The 26,637-nt window shown below is 43.9% G+C and overlaps 1 protein-coding gene across 1 annotated transcript; it reads left to right on the plus strand.

Annotated features, from left to right (window-relative positions):
* Positions 1 to 24,232, plus strand: LOC123597206 (arylacetamide deacetylase-like 4). The gene is given in 5 exon segments (XM_045475695.1): positions 1 to 1,652; positions 5,151 to 5,367; positions 9,270 to 9,333; positions 23,018 to 23,292; positions 23,295 to 24,232. Coding segments are annotated over 5 exon segments (1,203 nt in total). The 5' UTR covers positions 1 to 1,493; the 3' UTR covers positions 23,783 to 24,232.
* Positions 24,233 to 26,637: the final 2,405 nt, after the last annotated feature.

Genomic DNA, 26,637 nt, shown 5'->3' on the forward strand with positions numbered 1-26,637 from the left:
TCAAGTGTGCAGCTTCTGATGTCACTCCTCAGGGGGTACAGCGTTGGGCCGTGTACCATCAGCCTGGGATGACACTGTTTGCATTAGAGCTCTTTTTGACCTTCGCAGATCTCTCTGTTAAGCTACCTGCCTCTGTTAATTGCAGGCTAGTGAAGTAGTCACTAGCCCAGTAGCCCAGTAGCTCTCAACAGCACCCTGGGGCACAAATTGCCTCACAGGGTTCTGCAGGCTCAGCTTCTGTACGGGGGTGGCTCCTCCAGTCCTCTAATCTCGTAGTGCATGTGGTTGCGTAGCTCCAAGCTTCCATGGTGTAGACAGCTGCTCTAACCCCGGCTCCTGCGGTAGCTTTCCCTTTGCAGCCCCCCGGGGTAGTTTCATTTCAGAGTGCTCCCAGCAAGACACCACCCTGCAGAAGAATGGCTTTAAAACGGCAAGTTTGGAGCTGAGAGGCAATCAACTGATGCCTGGCAAAAACTCAGATGTCCAGCAGCAGCAGAAAGAATAAAAAGTTGTGGTGTATTCATACAGTGGCATGCTATCCAGGAAGGGGCATGGGCGAACCCACATACACGGCATGGAAGAGACATCCAGCACGACGCTGAGTGAAAGAAGCCAGACGTAAAGGAGTCCCCTCTGCGTGATTCTATTTATATAGAAGTCAGAAATCAGCCACGTGAGTGTGGGCTGTTAAAGGAAGGAGAGTGGTTGCCTTTGGTGGGTTTAGTCATGGGCAGGGGGCGGTGGTGATGGGGAGAAGGGACCCCTAGTTGCTAGAGATGTACCGTATCCTGGTTTGGGTGCGTTCACTGTGAAAATTCTTCGAGCGGTATATTGCACGATTTATGCAGTCTTCCACAGGCATTTGTGTGGATACGTTTATTTATAATAGGTAAGTAAGATTTGCTTGAAAAAGGATATTTGCACGCTCCTGTTCTTTGCCGCGCTATTGCCAATTCCTCAGCAGTCTATCTCCTTTCAGAGGAGGGCACCGAGATGCAGAGAATAGAGAGAACTTATCCAAGGCCACTGAGCCAGTAAGCTGAAACGGCGGGATTCAAACCCAGGCAGGCTGGCATCTGAGTAAGTCCTCTTGACTCTCGGCCATGCTGCCTCTCCCCACAGCCTGGACTTGAATGGGGCCAGGGCGGCAACCTGGCATGAGATGTGCTTTGGCCAGCCCAACCATGCCATGGTGAGGAAAGCTGGCTGATTCCGCATGGGAAGGTGAGGCCACAGAGGCCTGCGCAACTGTGTGAGGCCTTTCCCTTTGGGGTCTTGGGCAAGACTGGTTTTCTTGGAGCTTTCATTGCTCAGAGAAATAGTCCCTCCAGCTCCCATTGGCCCTGTAAGATGCCACGTTAGCCCACTGAATCACGGCTAAGTCCAAAACCAGTGGGAGCAGAGAGAGAGCTGGTATAGCAGGTCCACGTTCTCCTAACACAAGTGTCCAAGCTCCTCTCTCGGGAGAGGCAGCTGCTAGCAACCTTGGGGGCATGCTCGTCTTGTGCCTGGTGCTCCTGTGCACCTTTTTTGTGGGAGTCTTCGTCTGGACTGTCCTCCAGCATTTCCTCACCGTAGATGTCCTCTCTACCTTGCAACATCCCGCCAAGTTCAGATTTCTGCATTGCCTGTTCCTGTATGCTTTAACTTTGGTGAGTTTGCTCTCGGGCTCTGTAATGGGTTGGGTCTCCCTTCCTCTCTCCCCATAACTTGCCCCTCCTTTCCTCTTCAGACTCTCCCCAAGACATATTTTGTGACACTCTCTTTTGTGTCTGCAGCTCTGTTTCCCTCCCTCTTCCCTTCCCTTCCTCTCTCTGCCCCTCCCTCCTTTTCTTCCTTCAAACACTTACTGAGCACCCGCCACCTGGCTGCTTTCTGAGGATTCTAAAAGGATTGCAGACCCAGCCCCTTCTTCTACAGGGTTTTCAGCCTGACAGGGAATCGAACCGCCTTAAACCACAGCCTCTTTTGCCCTCTGTGCACTCAGCTGCCTGTAGGCTGCCTCCTCTGAATACAGTGTAGGCACATGGAAGGCAGGGACTGCTTTAACTACCTTTGCGACATTGGCCACAGGCACAGACCTGCCACTTGGTAGGTGCTTTCCATTTGCTGATCAAGACATAGGTGAATCTATCCAGCATGTCAGAGGGGCCATGCTGGCCAGGCTCTGAGCAGGGACTAGGGTTGGGGATAGGACGGCACATATTTAGAGCTGCAACAGGTTTGGAAACAAAGGCTTGGCATCTCGTAGGAGGCAGACCACTGGTTTTAACCCAATGTTCCAACCCCTGGGTGTTATCAGCCCAACAGTTCACACTGCTTACTTGGGATGGAGGGCAACTGTAGAAGGAGGAAGACAGAAGGCCTCACTTAGCTGATAGCAGAGTGAAAGGTAAGGAGCCCAGATGGTAGGCAGCCTGCCAGCATGTGCATTCCAGCTCTGGCTGTGCAATCTTGGGCAATGCACTTGACCTCTCTGTGTCTATTTTCCCATCTGCGAAAGGAAACAATGGTGTCCATCTCATCAGGATGGCAAAAGAATTAAATGACACGTGATAAAGGCTTCCTATGTTTGGTAAAGAAATAAAATATGTTTATGTGCTTCTGGAATGTTCCACCATGGATGTGGATGACTCTTAGAGACATGAACACCTCTAGTTTATAATTTCAGAAATGTTACTGACTCAAGGAGACAGGCTGAGGGCAAAACTCTCATCTCTGTTATTTTTCCTGGCCAAGCACTTCACTGGAGGTCGGCCTGTCTCAAACCAGTGGCTGCCATTGCACGGAATTATGGGCCAGTTTGAGACCCAGAAAAAACCAAGGCCTTTCCGACCTTGTTTTCTCCTAAAGAGTAGCCCACAAGCTGCAAGCACCTGCTGATGACCGTGGCTCTGGGGCACTCACAGGAGGCTCGCAGATGGACCTTGGAAGCAACACAGCCCGTTATTTTGCCAGCAAGGTGGGCTTATTCAGGAAGAGTAGAGGAATTGCAATTGGGGACATGCAAGTTATGGCAAACCACCTGCGAGTCCAGAGATCAAAGGAGAGAAGCTTCTTTACAGAGAAGTGGAGGGAGGTGGGAGGGGCTGCTTTGGATGAAAGTCCATTGGAGGAAAAGTGTGAGGTCGGGGAGGGGCAGTTTCTCATTGGCTGAGTTGTGGTATCTTCTTATTGGCTGAGCTTGTTGCTGGGCAAGAAGTTCCTTCCTTCCTCCTGTTGGAGGAGGCAAGCAGGCTTCTTCCGCCCACAAGGTGATGCAAGTCTTCTCGCTGGTCTCCAATCACGATGAGCGGCACCACGCGAGGGCTCCCCCTCTCTTCCCAGGGGGTTTCCTTGTCCAGCTTCACGGCCCTGAAGGGGGAGCTTCGCTTGTGATGTCTCATCCTGATCCCTCCAGCGCTGGCTGCGTGCCCCCAGGACGCACTGCCCATCACGGGGTGTCCATGATGAAGATAATGGTGTTTGGTGGAGGGAGACACACGGGTGACCACATCCATGTACTAAAGCCTTGAGGGGTTCTGAAGAAATCTGGGCAGGGTGCTTAGGGCCTCCAAGGAGGCAGCAGCCATTGCTGTGAACAGGAGGATACAGCTCAGGGATTGCATCAGTCAATGAGAACATGGACTTGAGCTTGGATATGAAAGTCCGTTTGGTGTTTCTCCACCTGCTAGGCAGGTAGAAAGGCTTCCAGGAAACAATGTGAGCCACGGGTGAGTACATGGAGCATGGGGGAACTGCAATGGAGGAGGTGAGAGCTGGAGCCCATCTGAGCCGACAGGAGGCATCTTGACATCAGGGTGCTCGGAGCTGAGCTGGCCAGTGAAGGTCCGAGCTGGCTCAGTACAGAGGCCTGGTGTCCTCAGATGTGGGCTAAGCAGGCCATCTCCAACCAGTTCCTCACCTCACTTTCCTCCAGCTCAAGCAGGGAAATGAAGGTTTTGTTTGGAGTTTTCTTTGGAGAAATCAAAGCCTTGGATGTCTCCACGGAAGGAATGCACTGGGGCATCCCAGGGGACCTGGGACAAGACCCAGTGGGTGTGAGCAGGAGAAGGACTGGGGATCACGCTTGCCAGGACCCACCAGTGAGACACTCATCGTGAGTGGTCATATCTAATCCCCAAGACTCCTCCTTGGGCTGTGGACACCATTCTATTTTGTAAAGGAGGGAAATCGAAGCTCAGAGATGGTTAGTTTGGCGATAAGCTAAAACTTGAGTTCAGATCTTCCTGACTCCAGAATCCAAGCTCTTTCTGGTTTAGTGGTTGAGAACACATGTTCTGCATGTTACTCCTTGGCAGGCAGGGCACTTGACCTTGGTTTGCCTCAGCTCCCCCATCTACAAAATAGAGCTTATAACTCTGCTTGACTTAGAAGCATCACTGAAAAGTTTCATCCAGTTTATAACCACTCGGACCACTACTGGCATGCTATAGGTGACTCATAAATGATGCACTTCCCTTGGGACAAGGACACACTTAATGTGCGGTCCTTGGAAGAGATGATTCCAGTGGTTGAAAGGCAGTGAGTACATGCAACGTGATAACTTGTAACTATATTTCATGATTTATTCAGACATTTGTTTGTTTATAGATAGAGTGACTATATTAGTTTAAAAACAATGGAATTTTATACACATTTGGCGAATAAATGGCTATGTGCCATTGCACCCTTCTTCTGAGTCAACAGCAGGCATCCCTAATCCCATTACTTTCTTTTGTTGAATGCAAACATGGCTTAAGAATCTGTCATGGTGCAGGCTCCGGGCGGGCAATGTTAGGTGTTGACCCAAGTGATGATCCTTTTTGCCATCTGAGGCTGGAGAGCCAAAGAGGAAGGTTGCCTGCCAGTTGTCTTGAACAATTGGCTTTGTTCAATTCAGTGCCCAAACATTCAGCCTAAACATGGTCAAGATCTTTGGCCAATTCATACCGTTATTCAATCAGGATCATTTGGGAGGAAGTTCTGAAACCCAAACCCTCTATGGGGACACAATCCAGAGCCTGTCCTTCCTGATGAGCCTTACCCAGATGAGACAGATGAGAAACTGCAAAAACATCCTAGCAATTACAGGTGACAGGAGTCCTCTATGATCCAGATGGGTCCTGACCTCTCCTAATGTCTCCTTTTCTTTCACTTACGCCTGACAGGGGAATATATTTGAGAGGCTGGGAATCTGCTCCAGGCCCAGATTTACCCGGTTATTGCATGGTTTTGTGAGAACAAAAAAGGATGCTAGACTTGTAGTGACTGACCTGTATTTTGGGACCATACCTGTGAGGCTGTTCCAATCCAAGGCAGAGTCCTCCAGCCCCTGGTGAGGCATCATCTTCTTCCAAGGAGGAGGCGGGTTCATGGGGAACTTGGGTAAGGTGCTTCCCTGCAGCTTTGTAAAGGAAGAGCTTCATCTGTGTGTACAACTTGGCTCACCCTTCACATGAGAACCTTTTTAAGAGTAACTCAAAGGAATCAGCAGTTTGAGGCTTTAAAAAAAAAAAAAATTATTTAGAGAGAGAGAGAGAGAGCGTGCAGGGGAGGGGCAGAGAGAGAGAGGGAGACAGAGTCCCAAACAGGCTCTGCACTGTTAGCACAGAACCTGACACGGGGCTTGAACACATGAACTGTGAGGTCATGACCTGAGCCGAAATCAAGAGTCAGGACACTTAACTGACTGAGCCACCCAGGTGCCCCAGCAGTTGGAGATTTTTTATAGGAATCCCAGGCTCAGTGCTTTGGGCTCAAGTAAGCAAATGACACTCTATGCGAGAAACGTTCTTTTCTGTACTATAATGGTCTTGGTCAAGGTGAGGCTAGTGCTGTGTCTCAGTGGGGCTTTCACGATGCTGGGGTGTTGACTGCTCTCTTCCCTCGCCACCCACAGCTTTGGCCCGTCTTATCCATTTTCCATCCACAGTACATCCCAAACCCATGCATCTCTCCCTGGCCCTGCTACACTACCATGATCCAAGACCCCATGTTCTCTCTTGCCTCGGCCCCCTTGACCCTCACACCCCACAACCACCCCCCCACACACACTTCTGTCGCCCCTCAATCCATTCCTTCCCTGGCAGCCAGAAAGAGCTTGTAAAACTACAAGTCAGAGCTTGTCGGTCCTGGGCTAAACCCTTCTTGTGGCTCTCTGGTGACTTTAGATGGAACCAAGCCCTCAAGTCCTGACAGCTTTGGAGGTCCTGCCCACCTTTCCAACCAGGTGCATGGCGTCTCCCTCCTCCCAAAGCAGTTCACTGCGCTCTAGCCACACTGCCTGCCTCTCAGACACTCCAGGCTCCTCCCCTCTTTCTCTGAATCTTTGGCACCTGCTGTTCTGGCAGCTTCAGACGATGTCTCTCCCCTCCTGACTTTGCATGACTGGTGGACCCTTATTTGTTCATTCAGTCTGACCTCAAATATCCTCTCCAGAGAGGCCTCCCTGAACATCTTACCTAAGGCACAGTCCCTTAGAGTTCCATGCCTGTCTCCATCCCTGACATCATCCCTTTAAATTTCCCTCATGACACTTGTCGTGGTCTGAATTTATCTTGTTCCTTCGTGTATTTCCTCATTTTCTGTCTGTCTTCCCCAACTAAAAATGGAATCTCCCAGAGTGCCAGGAAGACTTGTGTTTTGTTTGCTGCCTTACCTCCAGTGCCTTCCTTGCCTGTGGATTTTAATTTTTGAATGACTGTATGAGTTCATGAACACAAAGATGGATGAATGGATGGGTGAATAACTGGGTGAAAGGATGTGTTCATGGACGAACAAATGGGTGGACAGATGGCTGCCCAAAGTTGCCCATAACTTCCCTGAGATTAGGGTGTGCTGCCACCTGGTGGTGGAAATAGCAATAGCCGCATTTGCTGCCGGGATGCTCTCCTTTTTTTCAGAGGTTAACAATGGATATCTCCTATCTACCGGCCTCCGAGGTCATGCTTCCCTTTCAGAGATCCCCCGGGAGCACCCCATTAGTTGGCTAGGACTGTTAGCCCTCCTCTGTGGGACATGATGTTATTTTAAAAGTGAAGCGAGGCTTCATTTGGGAAATATTCACCCGGTATTTACCTTGTGTCATATCCTGTTCCAGGTACAGGGGACCGAGTGGAGAACACGAAAAACTCTCATGGAGCCTGCTCAAACAAAGAGGCTGGGCAATGAAAGAGAAAGCAAATAAATAGGGTAATTCCACAGAGTTATGGCACAAGATGATGGAATAGAAAATGATTCATGTGCATCTTTAGTTTTTCCAGAGGAAGCTTCTCCAAAAAGGTAGAATTTGAACTCAGGTCCAAGCAACTGATGAGGAGGAATAAGCCCCATAGAGGCTGGGGAACAGCATTCTAAGCCTGTAGGGATAGGGGCAGGCAAATGAGGCCCTTGCCTGGGGCTCGATATTTAAAGGGGCACCAAGAAACTCAGTCTTCAAGATAATTTTATGCACTATTTTCACTTTTTTAATGTTAATTTATTTTTTGAGAGAGAGAGAGCGAGAGCGAGTGGGGGAAGGACAGAGAGAGAGGGGGATACAAAATCCGAAGCAGGCTCCAGGCTCCCAGTTGGGAGATCATGACCTGAGCCAAAGTCAGATGCCCAACCGACTGAGACACCCAGGTGCCCCTTTTTTATGCACTATTTTCAAAAATTCAATATTAATGCAAAAAATATATGGTGAACAAAATAACAACATTTATCTAAAGGCGGGATCCAACAGGGCCAGGCGAATTGTACAAATACAAAGTAGGCTCTTGTCTATGTAAGATTTTCATACGTCCTTCATCACAGATACTCGTGGCATTTGCTTTGATTCCTTAAAAGATTGCACCAAAGTATTATTTATCTCAGCTGCAGAGTGTCTTGGTGGCCCCTGAGTTTTGTGCCCAAGGCAAGTGCCTGCCTCACTCTGTCCCAGCCCAGTTAAGTCTAAGCAGAAGAAACAGCAAGTGCAGAGCTCCAAAACAGGGGCTCGAGGGAGAGAAAGAATGTCAGGGCAGCAGAGCAAGGAGGCAGGGGGATGATGTGGGAAAGGCCAGCAGCGGTCTCCACCCTGGCTGTGCTTTGAACCCCCTGGGGGGGCTTTGAGTCATACCCACACCAAGGTCCTGCCCACGCCACTGTCAGTCTCAGGGGTGGGGCCCAGGCATCAGCATTTTAAAAAAGCTCCCAGATGGTGCTAATCTGCAAGCAGGGCTAAGGCCTCCTTGGGAGCTGCCTGTCCCACTCAGTTTTGTCCCCTCCTCCGTCACGTCCCTCAAAGGGTGATGATGAAGCTGGGGCACTTCTCCCGGTCTGCTCAGTCATTCACCACCGCCCCCGAGGCTGGAATTTGGGAACTCCTGCTGCCCGTGCTCCCCACCCCAGAGACACCGGTTCAATTATTTGGGGCTCAGTCTGGGCACCAGGACTTGGAAAACCTCCCTGGTACTTCTATCTACAGCACAGCCAAGGTTAGAAACCACGGAATTAGAGGCTTATTTGGCACAGATACTTGTCTGGTGCTGTACCAGGATGGTCAATGGACTGTTGATAATGGACTTGTCTGAGAACCTCAGAGGTACCCCTCAGCTAATAGAAATGGCCCATGGGGCGCCTGGGTGGCTCAGTTGGTTAAACGTCCGACTTCAGCTTAGGTCATGATCTCATAGTTCGTGGGTTTGAGCCCCACATCCGGCTCTGTGCTGACAGCTCAGAGCCTGGAGCCTGGTTCGGATTCTGTGTGTGTGTCTCTCTCTCTGCCCCTCCCCTGCTCATGCTCTATCTCTGTCTCTCAAAAATGAATAAAATGTTAAAAAAAATTAAAAATAATAAATATGGTCTATCCAACCATCCCATATTTCTTAATAACATACATTTGTATGCATGCGTACGTAATTACCATTAATATTTTAGAGCAGGCATGCCTACCCTCCCTGGCCTTGGTTTTGTCTGTTTCAAATCACCAAGCCTTCCTTGTCCTCAGTTCCCCCCCCCCCCCCACTGTGGAAGAAAATGTTGCAGCTAGTGAGCCCTGAGGTGCATTGGAGTCCCGATATTCAGGAGACCACGGCAGATGTCAGGTGTCTTACGTGGCCTGGCTTTTTGGTTTTGCAGGCAGAGCCAGCTGGAGTCACTGCAGAGGAAGTAGGGAAAGGAACAGAAAAAGAATGTCACACCCAAAGCGGACACTGCTGGCAGGTTCTCCTCGGGGACTAGGGTGAACAGTGCTGGACCCTGCATGGGGGTGTTGACATCCCTACAGGCCACTCAGGGCGGCTGCTGTGACCGATTCTGTCTTGCAGACTTGTACCAGAACCTGTGCAATTTTCTGGCCCTGGAGACTGATTCTGTGCTGCTGTCAATTGGGTGAGCTGCTGGAGAAAGTCAGTGGGTGTCACTTGGGTGGAAGAAGGTAGGGAGGGGCACGTGGATGATTTGTAGAAGAGAGAGAGGGGCCCTAGCCCCCGAGAGGCATTCTCGCACGTACATGCACGGACACAGGCACAGCGCCGTTCACGAGAGCAAAAACCCAGAAAGAAGTCAAATGCCCACAGCAGGGGTGTGCACAAACAAACTGGGGCATGAGACAGCAAGTGCTGGTGAGGAGGTGGAGAAAGGGGAACCCTCACGCACTGTTGGTGGGAATGCAAAGTGGTGCAGCCACTGTAGAAAACAGTATGGAGGTTCCTCAAAAAGTTAAAAATAGAACTACCCTATGATCTAGTAACTGCACCACTGGATACTTACAATTAAAGAGGATAGATGCACCCCTGTGATTACTGCAACATTATTTTCAATGGTCAAATTATGGAAGTAGCCCAAGTGTCCATCGGCAGATGAGTGGATAAAGATGTGGTGTATATACAACGGAATGTTTTCTAGCCACAAAAAAGAATGAAATCTTGCCATTTGCAATGCTGTGGTTGGAGCTAGAGGGTATTCTGCTAAGCAAAACACTAAGTGACACTATGTTAAATGTACATACAAGTGATTCAGCACTTACATGTAACACCTAATGCTCATCAGAACAAGTGCCCTCCTTAGTAGCCATAACCCATTTAGCCCATCCCCCACCCACCTCCCTCCATAAACCCTCAGTTTGTTCTCTGAGCCTCTTATGGTTTGCTTCTCTGTCTCTCTCTTTTTTATTTTGCCTTCCCTTATGATCATCTGTTTCTTAAATTCCACGTATGAGTGAAATCATATGATATTTGTCTTTCTCTGACTGACTTATTTCGTTTAGCATAATACATTCCAGCTCCATCTACGTCGTTGCAAATGGCAAGTTTTTGTTCTTTTTGATCACTGGGTAATATTCCATTGTACATCCACATCACATCTTTATCCATTCATCAGTTGATGGACATTTGGACTCTCCCCATAGTTTAGCTACTGTTGCTAAGCAACAAATGCTTTTTGATATAAGCATCTGCCATGTTTTTTTCTACTTTTTAAAAAATTTACATCCAAGTTAGTTAGCACGTAGTGCAATATGATTTCAGGAGTAGAATACAGTGATTCATTCCCCACGTATAACACCCAGTACTTAGTGTCTTCCTTAATTCCCCTTGCCCATTTAGCCACCCCACTCCCCAAACCCCTTCAGCAACCCTCAGTTTGTTCTCTATATGTAAGTCTCTTATGTTTTGTCCCCCTCCCTGTTTTATATTATTTTTGTTTCCCTTCCCTTATGTTCATCTGTTTTGTCTCTTAAAGTCCTCATGTGAGTGAAGTCATAGGATTTTTGTCTTTCTCTGACTAATTTCGCTTAGCATAATATCCTCTAGTTCCACCCATGTTGTTGCAAATGGCAAGATTTCATTCTGTTTCATTGACAAGTATATGTATATATATGTACAAGTATATACAAGTATATATATATATATATATATACTACTCCACTATATATGTATATATGTATATATATATGGTGTATATATATATATATGGTGTATATATATATATATATATGGTGTGTATATATATATATATGGTATATATGGTATACCATATATGGTATGGTATATATGGTATATATATATGGTATATATATATATATATATATATATATATATATATATATACCATATCTTCTTTATCTATTCATCTGTCAATGGACACTTGGTCTCTTCCATATTTTGGCTATTGTTGATAGTGCTGCTATATACATTGGGGTGCATGTGTCCCTTCGAAACAGCACACCTGTATCCCTTGGATAAATGCCTAGTAGTGCAATTGCTGGGTCGTAGGGTAGTTCTATTTTCAGTTTTTTGAGGAACCTCCATACTGTTTTCCGTCCGGAGTGACTGCACCAGATTGCATTCCCACCAGCAGTGCAGGAGGGTTCCCCTTTCTCCGTATCCTCGCCAACAGTTGTTGTTGCCTGAGTTGTTAATTTTAGCCATTCTGACTGGTGTTAGTTGGTATCTCATTGTGGTTTTGATTTTTATTTCCCTGATGATGAGTAGTGTTGAGCATTTTCTCATATGTCTGTTAGCCATCTGGATGTCTTTGGAAAAGTGTCTATTCATGTCTTTTGCCCATTTTTTTCACTGGATTATTTGTGTTTTGGGTGTTGATAAGTTCTTTGTAGATTTTGGATACTAACCCTTTATCTGATATGTCATTTGCAAATATCTTCTCCCATTCTGTTGGTTGCCTTTTAGTTTTGCTGATTGTTTCCTTCTATGTGCAGAAGGTTTTATCTTGATGTGGTCCCAATAGTTACTTTTTACTTTTGTTTCCCTTGCCTCCAGAGACATGTTTAGTAATAAGTTACTGCAGCTGAGGTCAAAGAGGTTTTTGTCTGCTTTCTCTTCGAGGATTTTGATGGCTTCCTGTCTTACATTGAGGTCTTTTATCCATTTTGGATTTATTTTTGTGTCTGGTGTAAGAAAGTGGTCCAGGCTCATTCTTCTGCATGTAGCTGTCCAGTCTTACCAACACCATTTGCTGAAGAGGCTGTCTTTATTCCATTGGATATTCTTTCCTGCTTTGTCAAAGATTAGTTGGTCATATGTTTGTGCGTCCATTTCTGGGTTCTCTATTCTGTTCCATTGATCTATGTGTCTGTTTTTGTGCCAGTACCATACTGTCTTGATGATTACAGCTTTGTAATACATCTTGAAGTCCAGGATTCTAATACCTCCAGGTTTGGTTTTCTTTTTCAGGATTGCTTTGGCTATTCATGGTCTGTTTTTGGTTCCATACAAATTTTAGGATTGTTTGTTCTAGCTCTGTGAAGAATGCTGGTGTTATTTTGATAGGGATTGCATTGAATATGTAGATTGCTTTGGGTAGTATCGACATTTTAACAATATTTGTTCTTCCTATCCAGGAGCATGGAATCTTTTTCCATTGTTTTGTGTCTTCAATTTTATTTCATAAGCTTTCTATAATTTTCAGTGTATAGATCTTTCACCTTTCAGTGTATAGATCTTTTGGTTAGATTTGTTCTTAAGTATTTTATGGTTTTTGGTACAATTGTAAATAGGATTTATTCCTTGATTTTTGTTTCTGCTGCATAATTATTGGTGTATAGAAATGCAACCAATTTCTATGCTATCTATAATTTTATATCCTGTGACTTTGCTGAATTCATGGATCAATTCTAGCGGTTTTTTCGTGGAATCTTTCAGGTTTTCCATATCATGTCGTCTGCGAACAGTGAAAGTTTGACTTACTCCTTGCTGATTTGGATGCCTTTTATTCCTTTGTGTTGTCTGATTGCTGAGGCCAGGACTTCCAATGCTATGTTGATTAACAGTGGTGAGCGTGGACATCCCTGTCGTGTTCCTGACCTTAGGGGGAAAGTTCTCAGTTTTTACCCTTGAGGATAATATTAGCAGAGTGTATCTTGTATATGGTTTTTAATCTTGAGGTATGATTCTTCTATCCCTACTTTCTTGAGGGTTTTTATCAAGAAAGGATGCTGTATTTTGTCAAATGCTTTCTCTGCATCTATTGAAAGGATCATGTAGTTCTTGTCCTTTCTTTTATTAATATGACACATCACATTGATTGATTTGTGGATATTGAACTAGCCCTGCATCCTAGGTATAAATTCCACTTGATTGTGATGAATAATTCTTTTAATGTATTGTTTGATCTGGTTGGCTAGTATCTTGTTGAGGATTTTTGCATCCATGTTCAGCAGGGAAATTGGTCTTTAGTTCTCCTTTTTTGTGGGGTCTTTGTCTGGTTTTTGAATTAGGGTAATGCTGGCCTCACAGAATGAGTTTGGAAGTTTTCCTTCCATTTCTATTTTTTGGGACAGCTTCAAAAGAATAGGTGTTAACTCTTCTTTAATGTTTGCTGGAATTCCCCTGGAAAGCCATCCGCCCCTGGACTATTGTTTTTGGGGGGAGATTTTTGATTACTAATTCAATTTCTTTACTGGTTATGGGCCTGTTAAAATTTTCTATTTATGGGTCTCTTAAAATTTTCTATTCTTGTTTCAGTTTTGGTAGTTTATATTTTTCTAGGAATTTGTCCATTTCTTCTAGATTGCCCAATTTATTGGCATATAATTGTTTATAATATTCTCTTAGTATTGTTTGTATTTCTGCAGTGTGGGTTGTTATCTCTCCTCTTTCATTCTTGATTTTATTTATTTCAGTCCTTTCCTCTTTCTTTTTGATCAAACTGGCTAGGGGTTTATCAGTTTTGTTAATTCTTTCAAAGAACCAGCTTCTGGTTTCATTGATCTGTTCTATTGTTTTTTTGATTCTGATAGCATTGATTTACATTCTAATCTTTATTATTTCCCATATTCTGATGGTTTTGGGTTTTATTTGCTGTTCTTTTTCCAGCTCTTTAAGGTGTAAGCTTAAATTGTGTATCTGAGGCCTTTTCTCTTCTTTAGGAAAGCCTGGATTGCTATATACTTTCCTCTTATGATTGTCTTTGCTATATCCCAGAGGTTTTGGGCTGTGGTATTATCATTTTCATTGGCTTCCATGTACTTTTTAATTTCCTCTTTAACTTCTTGGTTAACCCATTCATTCTTTAGTAGGATGTTCTTCAGTCTCCAAGCATTCGTTGTCTTTCCATATTTTTTCTTGTGGTTGATTTTGAGTTTCATAGCATTGTGATCTGAAAATACGCATGGTATGATCTCGATCTTTTTGTATTTGTTGAGGGCTGATTTGTGTCCTGGTACGTGATCTATACTGAAGAATGTTCCATGTGCACTTAAGAAGAATGTGTATTCCACTGCTTTAGGGTGAAATGTTCTGAATACATCTGTTAAGTCCATCTGGTACAGTGTGTCATTCAAAGCCATTGTTTCCTTGTTGATTTTCTACTTAGATGATCTGTCCATTGCTGTAAGTGGGGGTGTTGAAATCCCCTACTATTATGGTATGATTATCAATGAGTTTCTTTATATATGTGATTAATTGATTTATATATTTGGGTTCTCTCATGTTGGGGGCACAAATGTTTACAATCGTTAGCTCTTCTTGGTGGACAGACCCCTTAATTATGATATAATGCCCCCTTTCATCTCTTGTTATGGTCTTTATTTTAAAATCTAGATTGTCTGATATAAGTATGGCTACTCCAGCTTTCTTTTGGCAACCATTAGCACGATAGATGGTTCTCCATCCCCTTACTTTCAATCTGAAGGTGTCTTTAGGTCTAAAATGTGTCTTTTGTAAACAGCATATATATGGATCTTGTTTTCTTATCCATTCTGTTATCTTACGTCTTTTCACGGGAGACTTTAGTCCATTGACATTTAGAGTGAGTACGGAAAGATATGAAATTATTGCCATTGTGTTGCCTGTAGAGTTGGACTTTCTGGGGGTATTCTCTGGTCCTTTCTAGTCATTGTTGGTTTTGGTCTTTTTTGTTTTCTTTTGTCTTTTCTCCTCTCAGTGAGTCCCCTTAACTTTTTCTTGCAGGGCTGGTTTAGTGATCATGAAGTCCTCTAGTTTTTGTTTGTCTGGGAAACTTTTTATCTCTCCCTCTGTTTTCAATGACAGCCTTGCTGGATAAAGAATTCTTGGCTGCATATTTTTCTGATTCAGCATGCTGAATATATCCTGCCACTGCTTTCTGTCCTGCCAAGTTTCTGTGGATAGGTCTGCTGAGAACCTGATCTGTCTTCTCTTAAAGGTTAAGGACTTTTTTCCCTTGCTGTGTTCATAATTCTTTCCTTGTCTGTGTATTTTGTGAATTTGACTATTATATGTTTTGTTGATGGTTGGTTTTTGTTGAATCTAATAGAAGTTCTCTGTGCTTCCTGGATTTTGATGTTGTGTCTATCCCCAGGTTAGGAAAGTTTTCTGCTATGATTTGCTCACATAACCCTTCTACTCATTTCTCTCTCTCTTCATCTTCTGGGACCCCTATGATTCTGATGTTCCTTTTTAATGAATCACTGATTTCTCTAATTCTTATATCGTATTCTTTTGCCTTAGTTCCCCTCTTTTTTTTTCTGCTTCATTATTCTCCATAGGTTTGTCCTCTGTATCACTGATTCATTGCTCTGCTTCATCCGTCCTTGCCACCATGGCATCCATTCGAGTTATAGCATTTTAATTTAGTCCTAACTAGATTTTACTTCTTTTTTTTTTTTTTTTTAATTTTTTTTTTCCAACGTTTATTTTATTTTATTTTTGGGACAGAGAGAGACAGAGCATGAACGGGGGAGGGGCAGAGAGAGAGGGAGACACAGAATCAGAAACAGGCTCCAGGCTCTGAGCCATCAGCCCAGAGCCCGATGCGGGGCTCGAACTCATGGACCACGAGATCGTGACCTGGCTGAAGTCGGACGCTTAACTGACTGTGCCACCCAGGCGCCCCTAGATTTTACTTCTTTTATCTCTGCAGAAAGGGATTCTATGCTTTTTTCTTTTTTCTTTTTTTTAATGTTCATTTATTTTTGAGACAGAGACAGTGCATGAGTGGGGGAGGGGCAGAGAGAGAGGTGCGCACGCGCACATACACACACACGCGCGCACACACACACACACACAGAATTCAAAGCAGGCTCCAGGCTCCAAGCTGTTAGCACAGAGCTCGATGCGGGGCTTGAACTCACAGACCATGAGATCTTGACCTGAACTGAAGTCAGATGCTTAACCGACTGAGCCACCCAGGCACCCCTATCCTTTTTTCAATTACAGCTAGTATTCTTACTATCGTGATTCTAAATGCTAGTTCAGACATCTTGCTTACATCTGTGTAGATTAAGTCCCTGGCTGTCATTTCTTTCTGTTCTTTCTTTTTGGCTGAATTACTTTGTTTCATCATTTTGGAGGAAGAAAAAGAATTAATTTAATAAAATAAAAATAAAATTAAAAAATTAAAAACAACACACAAAAATCATATGAAGGAAGCTAGGTGTGTTTTGGTCTGGTTGTTGAAAGAAGCTTGATAGAATAGAGAAAAAAAGGAAAGGAAAAAAAAGTAGAAAAGAGGGAAAATTAAGAAAATGTTTAAAAATTTTAAAAATGTATACAATAAAATAGAATAAAATGAAATTAAGAAAGTAAAATAGACTAAAAAATTTACAAAAAATAATAAAAAATATAGTAGAAAAAAATTAAAGAGAAACCTTTTTATAAAAACAGAAAATAAAAAATAATTTTTTTCTCTTTCTGTATCCAAGAATAAGAAAAGAAAAAAAAAATGAATAGCTGGACCAGCAAACAGAATGAAATCTGAGTGAAATTACATCCAGTTTCCCCTAGAAGTCAAACTATGAGCACTTTATAGTCTGTAAACTAAGCAGGCAGAGAGACTTGTGGTCATCCTCTAGGGCTTGGTTGGTGAGATGGACAAGGCTTGGTGTAATGGCTCCATTCTCCACTAGGTGGCACTGCTTAGCTTACTGGGGTGGATTGTTGTGGCGTGTGGGCATGTATGTATGCCGGGGAGATGTGAAAATGGCATCACCCTGCTTCCCAGTCTCTAGCATCAGAACTCTGTGCTCTCCCCAACTGGCAATCAAACACCCCTTCTTTGTCTTGGACTTCCATCCACTCCCTGCTTCTACACTGTCCACAATCAAGCCATCAGCCTGCCAGGCAGCACCTCCTTCCCAAATTTTTTTCTCAGATGGGACTGTGTTTCCAAACCCCTCACTTCTGAGGGCCCTGCAGCTTGAACCCACTCTGACCCTCGCAGGGAGGGTCTTGCTGAGCAATGGCCAGGTGCTGGCCCATGCTGCTGCAGAGGCCCAGAGACTGTGGCCAGGTGCCAGCCTCCCTAGAAAAAGTTCACATGGTTGTGTGGCAGCAGTGGTTCAGAGGCTATGGTAAATCACAACACACACCTGGCGCCAGTCTTCACCACACCCTAATGTCCTTGTTCCAACACCAGCAACATGGCTGTAATCTGGGGTCCACTGGGACCTTTGCCTGTGGGGAGACTGCACGGCCTCTACCAAATGTCCTCTCTGCAGGGGAACTGCCTCTCCCCATGTGGCCTGACGACCCCTTGGACCTTGCTCTCTGCTCCTGAAGATTCGCCCTTCCCACCAGAGCAGCACCAGGTATCGAGCTGCGAAGTTTCTGGCTCTGTGCTCCCCTATTTATAGAGTCCTAATGGTATTGAAACCCTCTCCTTTCCCCTTTCTCCCTTTCTTATGAAGATGTTTCCTTGCAGGTGTTTCCACTCTTTCTCTTTGTCTCCAGCTGCATTTGGAGGGAGTGCTTTTCCTGTAATCTCCCCCCAAGTCTCTGTCCTCTCTCTGCAAATAAAAACAGTTCCCTACCCTCTGCAGCTTCTCTCTCCCCCAGATCACCTCTCTGCACCATGTACCTGCCAAGTTCTGTGGCTCAAGTTATGCAGATTGTTGTGTTTGTCCTCAGATCAATTTTCTAGGTGTGCAAAATGGTTTGGTGCTGATCTGGCTACATTTCAGGGACGAGTGAAGCAGAGAGCTTCCATGCTGCCCTGCCATCTTGGCCTCTCTCCCCTACCGTATTTTAAATGACCTTTGGGAGAGGAACAGGGAAAAATAAATCCATGTCATCTTCTTTCTGAAACCAGAAATTTGAGTAATTACTAATGTATCATATTCTAAACCCTTTTCAACATGAGTAAAAATTCTCCTAAACAAACAAAAACTAAGCTAAACTAAACCATGGCACAGTGAATATTATGTTACACAGCCATTAAGGTATTATGGATGATTACATAGCCATTTAAATAAATGAACTGGAAGGGCACACCAGAATGTGAATGAGTCTTGGCAGTATAAAATTAAGTGAAAAACATTCAAATAATTACGTAAGCCTGGTACTCTTTTTATCGAGTTAAAAAAAATCAGAAGAGTATTTGTAAGGAATATGCATAGACATTATAAAAGTACATGAAAAGGAAAGAAAGGGAATGGTGGATACAGGATTGAAGGTCAAGGTCACTGTTCCCTCAGATGGCGAAGGCAGCGAGGTGGGATGGTGGTGGGGGTATGATAGGGTTGGCCAAAGGTTATGGTCAAGGTCCTGGCTGTTGTTTGGGTCTGATGGTTCTTCAGGTGCTTATTTTGTTAACACAACTACCTACCTACTTAACTTTGGGGTCCAATGCTGGGAGTGTCTTTAGACAGAAGAAGACAGTGGACAATAGTTTCAAGAAGTTAGAGAAACTAAAAGCTGTCCTTTTAGATTCAACCTCTACCACAAGGCCCCTCAAACCCTGGCTGCCCCCAGGCATCTGTGCAGCTTAAAGCAACTTACTTAGCATCTCTGGTCTTCTCAAATTTGAGGAAGACAGTGTCTGACTGATAGAGGCTCTGTCATACTCTACATCTGAGAAGCCCTTTGTGATAATGAAAATGCCCCCTTGAACACACGGAAATGTTAATAAACACCTGCATGAATATTTGTAGGAGATTGCTTAGGATATTGTTGTTTGATATAATTATAGTTGAAAAGACTTAGGACATGGGTTTTGATAGAGAAGCTGGTGGAGGTTGGAAGACAGGTAAGGTTCTTCAATCTGCCAGGGTGACTGCAGGTCGGAAAAGATGTCCAGTGTCTGAAATGCTCCCTGGTTTCTCATCAAGACATAATGAGACTCCCTACCTAAGCTCCTGGAGAATCTTTTGACTTTCACCCCTACCCTGAGTGGGCAAGGGTGGGCATTTCTGCCTCTTTCTAGCAGGTCGGGATTCTGCTAATGGAAAGCATGTAATATTTGTTATTTCTTTTATACTGCCATATTTGTATATTTAACATTTAGTAGGATGTGTATCCTTCTAGAAATAGAAAAATGGAGGCTGAAGTTTGTGTTTGCTGCTTCTAGGTGCTGAGCACATCTCAATACAAGGACCTTACTAAATAGTATATGTTTTGCTAAGTTTAAATGGAAAGCTATGTTAATAACATTGATTTATTTATCAACATATTTGCTCATTGAGGCAATGTTGCAGGGTTGCAGTCAATCAAACCCTATCCTTAAAGATGATGCCTTAGAGCAACTTTTAATGGAAACAAAAATCAAGATCTAATAGGAAGTGGTGGCTTCCAGACTGGGTTGCTTAGGACACTGGGATTCCCTTCGTTTTTTTAGGGGTGGCCAGGGAGGTCAAAGAGGAAGAAGAATGAGTGAGGTGTTCAGATCCCTGCCGCTGGGCAAAGCTAGAATGACTGACCACTACTCACTTATTTTATACAGTAGGGGTCCTTGTATCATTTTAATAAGAAAAAATTAGAGGGTCTGGGTGGCTCAGCGGTTGAGCGTCCAACTTCAGCTCAGGTCATGATCTCACAATTAGTGGGTTCAAGCAAGCTTTGTGTCAGACTCTGTGCTGACAGCTCAGAGCCTGGAGCCTGCTTCGGATTCTGTGTCTCCTTCTTTCTCTGCCTCTCCCCCACTTGCGCTCTGTCTCGCTCTGTATTTCAAAAATAAATCAATGTAAAAAATTTTTTTGAAGAAAAGCAATGTTGCTGTTCTAACGAAGTTTGAAAGCCACTATTCTAAGGTGTCAGTTTTCTTTATGCGTGCCTTCCAAATTTAATCTTACAAGTAGAATGCACTTTCTTTTACAATGCTTTTAAATGATAGGTTGTAAGAAGAGAAAACACATTTAGCAACAACTGCAAACAAAAATTTGGGATAACAGCCATGTTTTTCATAAAATTTCTAATCAAAGCAGTTTAGCCAAAGGGTTTCTATTTTTTAAATTGATTTCTTTCTATTATCTCAATCTTGATTTGTGCATTAGTTAGCTTGTGTTTTACCATTTCTGTAAGTTCAGCACCACCCCCAGCTTTATTGAAATATAATTGACATATAACATTGCATAAGTTTAAGGTGTATAACGTGTCAGTTTGAGACACTTATATATTGCAAAATGATTACCATGATAGCATTAGGAAACATCTCCATTCTATCATGTAATTATTGTTTCTTTTTTGTGGGGAGAACATTTAAGATCTACTCCCTTAGCGCATATATATATGTGTGTGTGTATATATATATATATATATATATATATATATATTTATTTATAACACATATATATATATTTATATATATTTATATATTTATATTTATATTTAGGGTTAGAGAGAGAAGGAAGGAGAGAATCCCAAGCAGACTGCACTGTTAGTGCCTAGCCCTGTGAGGGGCTTGAACTCGTGAACCATGAGATCATGACCTGAGGCAAAATCAAGTGCTGGCCACTCAACGGACTGAGCCACTCAGATGCCCCTAGAAGTTCATTTTAAAGTCCTTTCTCTTTGCCCTTGAATTCCTATGAGGAGATACACTTTGAGGGCTTAGAGCAGCCTTCAGGATGCTCTCCACAGCCAGAGCAGAATCTGTTTCCTGCCTGTTTACCTTTCCTCCACCTTCACCCTCAGGGCATCTCCCAAACCTCTCCCTTTTTCCCAAACCCCCAGATAGAAGACAGCTCTTTTTTTTTTTTTTTTTTTTGAAGAATTTAAGATAGTGACATTTATTTATTTATTTATTTAATTTATTTTTTATTTTTTAAAATTTACATCCAAATTAGTATATAGTGAAGCAATGATTTCGGTAGGTTCCTTAATGCCCCTTACCCATTTAGCCCATCCCCCTCCCACAACCCCTCCAGTAACCCTCAGTTTGTTCTCCATATATATGAGTCTCTTTTGTTTTGTCCTCCTCCCTGTTTTTATATTATTTTTGTTTCCCTTCCCTTATGTTCATCTGTTTTGTCTCTTAAAGTCCTCATATGAGTGAAGTCATAGGATTTTTGTCTTTCTCTGACTGACTAATTTCACTTAGCATAATACCCTTCAGTTCCATTCATGTAGTTCAAATGCCAAGATTTCATTCTTTTCGATTGCTGAGTAATACTCCATTATATATACATAGCACACTTTCTTTATCCAGTCATCCATCGATGGACATTTGGGCCCTTTCCATCAACTTTGGCTGTTGTTGATAGTGCTGCTATAAACATGGGGGTGCATGTGTCCCTTCGAAACAGCACACCTGTATCCCTTGGATAAATGCCTAGTAGTGCCATTGCTGTGTCATAGGGTAGTTCTATTTTTAGTTTTTTGAGGAACCTCCATACTGTTTTCCAGAGTGGCTGCACCAGCTTGCATTCCCACCAACAATGCACAAGAGATCTTTTTTCACCACATCCTCGCCAACATCTGTTGTTGCCTGAGTTGTTCATGTTAGCCATTCTGGCAGGTGTAAGGTGGTATCTCATTGTGGTTTTGCTTTGTATTTCCCTGATGATGAGTGATGTTGAGCATTTTTTCATGTGTCAGTTGGCCATCTGGATGTCTTCTTTGGAGAAGTGTCTATTCACGTCTTTTGCCCATTTCTTCACTGGATTATTTGTTTTTTGGGTGTTGAGTTTGATAAGTTCTTTGTAGATTTTGGACACTAACCCTTTATCTGATATGTCATTTGCAAATATCTTCTCCCATTCTGTCGATTGCCTTTTAGTTTTGATGATTGTTTCCTTCGCTGTGCAGAAGCTTTTTATTTGATGAGATCCCGTAGTTCATTTTGCTTTTGTTTCTCTTGCCTCTGGGGACGTGTTGAGTAAGAAATTGCTGTGGGCAAGATCAAAGAGGTTTTTGCCTGCTTTCTCCTCGAGGATTTTGATGGCTTCCTGTCTTACATTGAGGTCTTTCATCCATTTTGAGTTTATTTTTGTGTCTGGTGCAACAAAGTGGTCCAGGTTCATTCTTCTGCATGTCGCTGTCCAGTTTTCCCAGCACCACTTGCTGAAGAGACTGTCTTTATTCCATTGGATATTCTTTCCTGCTTTGTCAAAGATTAGTTGCCCATACGTTTGTGGGTCCATTTCTGGGTTCTCTATTCTATTCCATTGATCTGAGTGTCTGTTCTTGTGCCAAAGGCAGCTCTTTAAGTCACTGGGAAAGAACAAGTCTTGGTCATTAGATTAAAAAAAAATTTTTTTAATGTTTATTTATTTTTGAGAGAGACAAAGCATGAGCAGGGGAGGGACAGAGAGAGAGGAAGACACAGAATCTGAAGCAGGGTCCAGGGTCAGAGCTGTCAGCACAGAGCCTGACATGGGGCTTGAACTTGTGAAATGGGAGATCATGACCTGAGCTGAAGTCAAATGCTTAACTGACTGAGCCATCCAGGAGCCCCTTGGTCATTAGATTTTGATTAAAAAAAACAAAAATTCATCCTGAAAGAAACTTCTGCTTTATTTGAGCTTTACTTTGCTTAGCCTGTTCTCTTTGGGCAGCCAGTGGGACAGCCAGGAGGTTCCTTTGTATTTCCCAGCATCACTAGTTGTTTTGCTCCCACTTCAGATGGCTCAGATAGCTTTCAAGTTGCATAATCTTGTGTGGAGTGTCTATACCTATGGACAACAGGCAGAGCCTAGTGTTGGAGTCCAGAGCCCCTGCCTGTAGGACTAAGGGGAGGTCCTTCATGTCCTCATATGCAAAAGAAAAAAAGAAAAGAAAAGATAAAAATCCCCACCTCACCGGGCCATTCTGGGGATTTAGTCAGAGACAGTCTTGCAAGGGGGAGTTGAGGACATGGTTAAAATGGCTCCCAGTGACACCTGTCCACACTACTACACTTTTGTTCCCTGCTTGCTCTTCAGGTACCGCAAGCTTCCTGATCACCATTACCCCAGCATTTTCTGAGATTGCCTGAATGCCTCTATTCACTTCCTGAAGGCCCTGGAAAACTACAGGGTGGACCCCTCCTGGGTTGTGATCTGTGGAGACAGCACTGGGGGAGCGTATGTGGTCTGTGTCACGCAGGCCCTGGTGGGCAGATCAGATATTCCCCAGATCCGGGCCCAGGTCCTGATTTATCCACTTGTTCAGATCATCAGTTTGCAGCTGCCATCTTACTGGCAGAGCAGAAATGTCCCATCCTGCCCCAGAAGTTCATGATGACATGTATGTTTAAATATATGGTTATCGACTTTCACTGGTGGGAAGCCATCTTGGATGGTGCCTTCATGCCCCCAGACTTCTGGAGGAAGTACAAGCAGTGGCTCAGCTCTGACAACATACCCAGGAGATTCAGGAAGATGCGCCACCAACCTGTGTTTCCCAGCCCTTTTAATGGGGCTGCCTATCTGGAAAACAAACATCTTTTGGATGTAGAAAATGCCCCTCTGATAAGAGATGATGAGACCATTGCTCAGCTTCCCAAGTCCTTCCTGGTGAGCTGTGAGCATGACATCCTCCGTGATGACACCTTGCTCTATATGAAGGGCTTGGAGGACCAGAGGGTCCCCATGATGTGGTATCATGTAGAGGATGGCTTTCATGGGTCCCTACTGCTTTTTGACAAGGAACTTTTCTTGTTCCTGTGCTCCCTGAAAATTGTGAATGCTATAGCCAATTATATATAGAGCATATAGCAACCCTGGGGTGCTGATTAAGGAGATGCTGAGTCAATGCTCTGCTCACATGAGAAGGATAAGTCAGCTTAGAATGGTTTTGCTTAGTATTTCAGAAAATCCAAATTGTGAGCAACACTGGCTAACATTCTCACTCAGGTGAAATAAATATCAAAGGGAGAGACAAATGCCTTTAAAAACTTCTCAAAGCCCTAACACACAAGGTCTGTGAAGAATAAATGCTAACAACTGGTTATTCTGTCCGTGTGTCTCTAATCATGGTGCATCTATGCTCATGATGCCAATGCAGGGCTTGGGGCCATGGTGCCTGTTGGACGAGGGGGCACCTAATTGTTCTTGGGATCATAGGTCACCAGCCAAATTCCAACACATCAGTTATAGATCAGTCTCCAGGAGGAGAAATGCTGTTGCAATGAAACTCTTGCCTCACTTTAGCCATCCTTGGACACGACTAAAGGCAGGTTTCAGGGGAGGTGATGGGAAAAGGAGATGGGGAAGAGGGAAGGGAGAAGCAGTGAGGGAAAGAGTGGGCTCTGGGGGGCTGTGAATGTGGTCTGGGCTCAAGTCTTTAATCCAAATTCCAAAATCAGATTCCTGGCTACCAAGAGGCAGGTTCTCAGAGCTAAGTCTGTCCTGGGAACCTCCAGATGATATCTGGAATATGAAAACTGCATTCTCCAAGACAGACAACTTACTATACATTCTTTCTTTGGTGAGCTTATGTATTGTTCCCACTTTTACAAAGAACCTTGCCTTAGGGGCGCCTGGACATCTCCATCAGTAGAGTACAATCCTTGATCTTGAGGTTGTGAGTTCAAGCCCCACATTAGGTGTAGAAATTACTTGAAAATAAAGAAATAAAATCTTACAAAAAAGAACCTTGGCCTTGCTTAGTTCATACCACTTTCTCTGCTCATGGGGTAAGGAAAGAGAATCTTGGTACTGCATGCTGGTGTAGTCCACATTAGTTTTTCCACTGGGCTCATGTTTGCTAGATACATCTGTAATAACACTGGGCCTCACTGCTGTCTAGACCCACCCAAGCACTGGAGTTGGAGGCTCCCTTCTGTTCAACCACAGCCTCCCTTGGTACCAAGGACCCCGCCAATGGTCAGTGGAGGAGGGAGTCTTACAGGTGTCTTGGATCCTTGCAAAGAAGGCAAATATCTTTTTCCAAAAGGTATTTCGTTTTACCAAACAGGCAGTTTGGACTGGGATTCTCAGGACACAGGCAGACACAGAGTGGGAGCAGGGGAGTGGCAGAGAGAGAGACATACACACAGAATCTGAAGCAGGCTCCAGGCTCTGAGCTGACAACACAGAGCCTGACGGGGGGCTTAAACTCATGAACTGTGAGATCATGACCTGAGCTGAAGTTGAACACTTGACCAACTGAGCCACCCAGACGCCCTCAAATTTAATGTTTAAAAAATTTTTTTAAATTAATGGGAAAAGATGAGTCAGGCATTCTTTCTTATACAGTTGATCCTTGAACAACATTGGTTTGAACTGCTCCAGTCTGCTCATATGTGGACTTTTTACAGCCCAGTACTGTAAATGTATTTTCTCTCTCTTTTGATTCTCTTAATCACATTCTCTTTTCTCTAGTTTGCTTTACTAATTTTTAAAATTTATTACTATTATTTTTAAAGTAGGCTTCACACTCAATAGGGAGCTTGAACTCATGACCCTGAGATCAAAAGTCAGAAGCTCTGGGACTTCAGAGCCAAGGTGAGTAGAAGCTAAGATACAGTATGTTTTGGTTGTTGTGCCGTAAGTCATACAAGTCTTTGAATCTGCACAAGGTATCATATGTTTTCTGACAGTGTCCATGACACTGGGGCAGGCTAGCTGGGCCGTCTGCAAGTAGAATAAAATCTCATACCTATTTCACAGTTCTTGATATGCCCTTTACATATTTCCCCTTTGCCACCAGGTTTGTCAGTAGAGTATGCTGGAGGAATACTGAAAATAGATGGAGTCTCTTCCTGGTTCTGGTGCACTCCCTTGGCCAGACTTCTGCTGCCAAAGAATGGTTTCTCTAGGGACACCTGGGTGGCTCAGTTGGTTAAGCATCCGACTCCAGCTCAGGTCATGATCTCATGGTTCATGGGTTTAAGCCCCACGTCGGGCTCTGTGCTAACAGCTCAGAGCCTGGAGCTCACTTTAGATTCTGTGTCTCCCTCTCTTTCTGCCCCTTCCCTGCTCATGCTCTCTCTCTCTCTCTCTCTCTCTCAAAAATAAATAAACATTAAATTTTTTTAAGTGACTTTTCTGGCACTGGGCTCCTGCAGTATTCAGTTTTTCCAGCATATGGGTCCTGCGGTAGATGGTTTCTCTGATGCCTGGCTCCTACAGTACATGACGGCCATCACACTCAAGTGGTCAGCAGCTTTCCTGGGCACTTGTACAGCAGAATGCCACCAATAAGGCATTTACCCATGCATGGCTTCCTTGACACCTTTCCAGTTAGCCATGGCCATGTCCTCTAAAATAAAATCTGGATCTTGCCCTAGGGATATTGGTTGTTCACTATATCTGTGACTCCCCTTTTCTGTCTCTTGGTTGGACCCTGACTAATACAGAATCTAAAGTGCCTTCCACTCTGTGTTCAGATGATCCAATCAGCACAATGTCACCAATGCAGGGGACCACTGTGATGTTTGGTGCCATGATTGTGACCTCAGCACACTATATGCTGTCACAAATGTTCTCTATAGGTATCACACTATTGACTTTCTTGCAAGCGGAAGAATTGACAAAGCTCTGATGAGAGACCGTAAAGGTATACTGTTGGATCTGTCAGATAAAGGCAAATGAAACCTATATTCCTTACAAGATGGTAT

Source organism: Leopardus geoffroyi, chromosome C1 (genome assembly GCF_018350155.1).
Source record: "Leopardus geoffroyi isolate Oge1 chromosome C1, O.geoffroyi_Oge1_pat1.0, whole genome shotgun sequence".
In the NCBI taxonomy this organism is placed as follows: domain Eukaryota; kingdom Metazoa; phylum Chordata; class Mammalia; order Carnivora; family Felidae; genus Leopardus; species Leopardus geoffroyi.